The sequence below is a fragment of the Myotis lucifugus genome, unplaced genomic scaffold (genome assembly GCF_000147115.1).
Source record: "Myotis lucifugus unplaced genomic scaffold, Myoluc2.0 scaffold_1841, whole genome shotgun sequence".
Lineage (NCBI taxonomy): Eukaryota > Metazoa > Chordata > Mammalia > Chiroptera > Vespertilionidae > Myotis > Myotis lucifugus.
Genome location: NW_005872889.1, coordinates 34,288 through 38,877, shown reverse-complemented (window position 1 = coordinate 38,877; position 4,590 = coordinate 34,288). Strand labels below are relative to the sequence as shown.

Sequence of the window (4,590 nt, the reverse complement as noted above, 5' to 3'; positions counted from 1 at the left end):
GCAACCTGGGTCAAGCCCTGGTCTGGGTCCCGGTGCCGTGGGGACAACGTCCACGGGAAAGCCTGGTGGGGGGCCCGAGGCTCTCTGTCCGTCTCACGTTTCTTCCTACATCTCCCTTTCTTCAGACACAATGCCAGGCGCCTGGGAAGACAGACATAGGGTGGACAGTGGCTGAGAGGACAGGCTCCGCAGCCAACCCCTGCTCTGCTGCTTTTCAGCTGTGTCTTCTATTATTTTTTAATATTTTTTTGATTTCAGGAAGGAAGGGGGAGAGAGAGAGAGAGAAAGAGAGAGAGAGAGAGAGAGAGAGAGAGAGAGACATCAATGATGAGAGAGAATTACTGATCGGCTGCCTCCTGCACGCCCCCCACAAACCCGGGCATGTGCCCCAACTGGGAACTGAGCTGTGATCTCGTGGTTCACAGGCCGACGCTCAGCCACTGAGCCACGCCGGCCGGCGCCCGTTTCCTGTTCTGAAATGCAGAGAATGCCCGCACGGCCCCGGTTGCGGGCGGGTTAAGGACTGACCCATGTCCAGCACCCAGCACAGTGCCTGGCTCGGACGTGGTGACGGGAGGGGCCGCCTCCATCCCTCTAATGACGCCCGGACTTAGAAGCAGCAAGGGGTCCCCACGAGGGCAGAGGCCTGTGTTGCAAGATCAGCCCCAGCCGGGCAGGGGTCACCTGGGAGGTCACGGAGGTCACGGGAGGTGACGGGGACAGCATGGGAGCGGAGAAGTGTGTCCTGGAACAGAAGGGAAGGACGCCCAGAGGAAGAAACACTCGAAGAACCAAAGGAGCTGGACTTGCAGGAATGGACGTCGAAGAGCGGTGCCCGCTGGGCAGAGCGGCCGGGTGACCACACTCGGGCGGCTGCGGGGGATGCAGGAGCATCAAGGAAGACTTTCCAAATGCATCCCCAGCCAGGGCCACTCCCACTCCTCCGGTCCCTCAGCAGCTCCCATCAGAGGACCAGGTGACGCTGAAAGCACTGGAAACAAATCCTAGAAGGTAACATGCAGCCCAGTTGCGGCTGGGGTGTAAGATTGAGGCGCAGAGGGACGCGGGTGGCCAGGGTCTCTCCGGAAGCCTCAGCGCCCGCCCCACCCACACACCTGCAGGAGGAGGAACCGAAAAAGAAGAAAACAAGCCCAGGAAACCGTGGAGCCACCGCAGAGAAGAGGGGCCGATGCCTGGGTCCTGGGAGCCACCTGCCACCAGCCAAAGGGGGGCCGAGCTGGGGGGAAGGCGGTGCAGCCACCCGGCCCCGCAGGTTCTGTGTGAGCCAACCTGGGGGTGGGGGGGGCACAAGCAGGAAGCCAAATAGCCCTGGAGCCCTGGCCGGTTTGGATCAATGGATGGAGCCTCGGCCTGTAGACTCAAGGGTACCAGGTTCGATTCTGGTCAAGGGCATGTACCTTGGTTGCGGGGCACATCCCCAGTGGGGAGCGTGCAGGAGGCAGCTGATCAATGTTTCTCTCTCATTCATGTTTCTAACTTTCTATCCCTCTCACTTTCTCTCTGTAAAAAAAAATCAATAAAATATTTTTTAAAAATACCTGTCTTTATTGGTGTCAGAGAGGAAGGAGAGGGAGGGAGGGAAACACCAGTGAGGAGAGAGCATCACTGGTTCGGTGCCTCCCGCGCCCGGCCTCCCGGAGATGGAACCAGGAACCGGGACTGAACCTCCACCTGGAATGGACCTGCTCCAGGGTCCAGTTCAACCTCAGCCACTGAGGCCCACGGGCGGGGCCCGCACCTCTCCCTCTGAGCTGCTCTCGGGCTGACCCCCCCCTCCTCGGGCTCCTGCTTCGCCCCCAGGTGAAGGCCGGACACTCCCTCTGGTTCTCAGAGCCCAGCGCTGCTGCTGAGGACGCGCATGCTCTGTAGAGCGACCTGGGCGCTGTGCTGGGAGGGGTGGGAACCCCAAGCCACACTCCACAACCCCCCGGGGCCCTGTGGACTGCAGACACCTCCAGCCCGACCCGCGGGCCCTGCCTGGTGCGGTGGGTGCGCCTGTGCTGCTGCCCCCCAGGGGCGGCTCTCAGAGGCACGTGCCACAGCCCAGCCAGCACCCGACCCCCACTGAGCTGCACCATGAATTTCATGTTACCCACTTAAGGATTTTCCTTTTGATGATAATTTATAAAAACAAGGTATGAAGTCCCCATTCTCCGGAGCATTATCTCAATTCCTTGAGGTTCTGCTTCCCTGCATCTTAGGTCCACAGTTTGGCTCAAATACACGCACTAAATTCTGTACAGGTGAGTGTTTTTACCTTAACACCCCCTTCAGCGGGTGAGACACACCCCGGCCCATCACACCCTAATGGGGACCTGGGGTAGCTGACAGGCCGGACTGGAGTGACCAGGACAGGAAGCCCCCCCTTTCCACTCCCCACCCCACCCCAGGGCTTGGCCTCTCTCTGCTGGGCTCCAGTGCAACCTGATACTCCCTTAGCAGGGACGCCCAACAGGAACACAGCCAAACTCAACTTTGGGGAAAACGAAACAACCAGAAAAAGGAAGCACCATTGAGGCTCCGTTATCCTGGGATCCGCATCCTCAGGCCATCTGCTCCGCTCCGACACCATGAACCCCAACTCCCAGCCCTTCTTCTCTGGCGCCCGCGCCGGAGTGTATCCATCCAATGATGTGCTCAAGGAGGAACACGAGGTGTCTGTGCTGGGGGGTCCCCAGAACTCGATGGCAGCGGGGACGACGGTGATCAACATCCAGACTGACACAGTGGTGCCCGACCACATCGTCTGGTCCCTGTTCAACACCCTCTTCTTCAACACCTGCTGCCTGGGCTTCGTGGCGTTCGCCTTCTCCGTGAAGGTGGGTGCTCGGAGGGGGAGGCGGGGGGTTTACACAGAAAGCGTGTGCGCCACCACAGGTGTGCTGCTGCCCAGATGACCTTTGGGATTGAGGAGCCCATGTGTGTGTGTGTGTGTGTGTGTGTGTGTGTGTGTGTGTGTGTGTGTAGGTCACGCTGAGGCTGCCTGGGGACGGCAGGGTCAGCCTTTGTCCCCTGGACTCCAAGGAATATCCTGTTGATCAACCAGAAATCACACTCCTCTAACTGATGACAAAAGTTCTCAGAAAACCCTGAGCCCTGATGGGCTGAGAGGCCAGCAAAGGGGCCAGGGCAGGGGGAGAGGAGCCCTGAGGCCCTGGAGAGGCTGAGAGGCTGGGAGGGAGGCCCCCCTGGCTCAGGCTCCAGGGAACAGGGAGGGGGTCGCTGACCTGGCTGAGGGCAGGTGGAGGCTGGTCTGGGCAGGGAGCAGCCAGGGCCGGGCCTGAGTCACAGCACCCGGCTGTCCCCAGGGCCGGTCCAGACCCCTCACCATCTCTTCTCCCCCAGTCTAGGGACCGGAAGATGGTGGGAGACGTGATTGGGGCCCGGAGCTATGCGTCCACCGCCAAGTGCCTGAACATCTGGGCCGTGGTCCTGGGCCTCCTTGTCATACTTGGGATCATCATCACCGTGGTGATTATCACCTCTGGAGTGTTACGCCGCTAGAGGGATCCCAGCACCTGCCCCAAGACTGAGGCCTCCCCCCTTTCCCGGGTGCTACACGCACCTGTGTGTACAATGGAATTCAATAAAGCACATGTATGTGTTATCTTAAGAAAACCATTGAAACCTGTAAAGAATTTTTGTGAGTTTATTGGAGCCAAACTGTCGACATATTCGGGGAAGCAGAACCTCCACAAATTGAGGTAATGCTCCGGAGAATGGCGGGGTTACATTTGTATTTATACATTGTGATCAAAGGAGGGACATAGGTGGGTTACATGAAATTCATTGGCGATAGATTAAGGAGGAGGGATAAAGCAAAGCAGGGAAACCCCTGGGATTGGATTAAAAGTAAAATGATGGACACATGCTTAGGTGGGTGCAGGATCCATTAACATGATGATGAAGGAATTGAGGGTCTCTGTCCTGGCGCCCAGGGCATTTGGTTGTGCCCCAGGGGCTCCAGAAAAAGGGAAGTCACAAGTTACCCAGACATTTCAAGGGTGTGTTGTCATAGATGCAAAAAGACAGACAGGCTCAGTTAAGGTAAAGGTTGATCTTGTCAGGGAAGATCCTGGCCTAGGAGGTGACTGCCCTCCATCACTGCTTTAAAGTTTAATTTCAGACCATTCTTTGTAGGTACTTTAGGTCTCTGAGGTTGCAAGACGGCCATGCAGGCCTCCCCTGAGCTTGTCCGGTCAGCATGTGGTCCCTTTCGCCCACATATGTGACAACGCTGTGTTGTCACCTGGGGAGGGTCCTGTGAGAGCCCTGCCTGCCCCTGCCCGCTGCCCGCTGCCCAGAGGTCAGGAGGGGCCTGGATCCGAAGCCAGGAGCGGCCAGGCCATCCTCCCTGCAGGAGCACATCTGTCCTGCTCTCGGCCCTCGTGCTGCCCCGGGACCTGACCCGGGACGGCAGGGTCAGGGAGGGTCCCCTCCACCCGCCCCTGCACTTGCCTTCCAGGCCTGTCTCCCAGGCTCTTCCCAGAGGCATCTGGCACAAACGCCAGTCACGCAAACCGCTCAGCCCGCCTCTGCCCCCTCCAACCTCCTGGCCCCTCCCACCCA

General features: G+C 58.9%; 2 protein-coding genes across 2 annotated transcripts in view; both read left to right on the top strand.

Annotated features, from left to right (window-relative positions):
* Positions 1 to 2,499: 2,499 nt before the first annotated feature.
* Positions 2,500 to 4,590, top strand: part of LOC102438614 (interferon-induced transmembrane protein 3-like) — a 5,419-nt gene continuing 3,328 nt past the window's right edge. Inside the window, exon 1 of the mRNA XM_023748809.1 lies at positions 2,500 to 2,516. The gene's annotated coding sequence lies outside the window, so the exon portion shown is untranslated. The remainder of the gene's footprint in view (positions 2,517 to 4,590) is intronic.
* On the top strand, positions 2,504 to 3,648 carry LOC102439529 (interferon-induced transmembrane protein 3-like). The gene is made up of 2 exons (XM_014450216.2): positions 2,504 to 2,840; positions 3,367 to 3,648. The coding sequence occupies exons 1-2, from the start codon at positions 2,592 to 2,594 to the stop codon at positions 3,523 to 3,525; spliced, it is 408 nt and encodes a 135-aa protein (XP_014305702.1). The 5' UTR covers positions 2,504 to 2,591; the 3' UTR covers positions 3,526 to 3,648.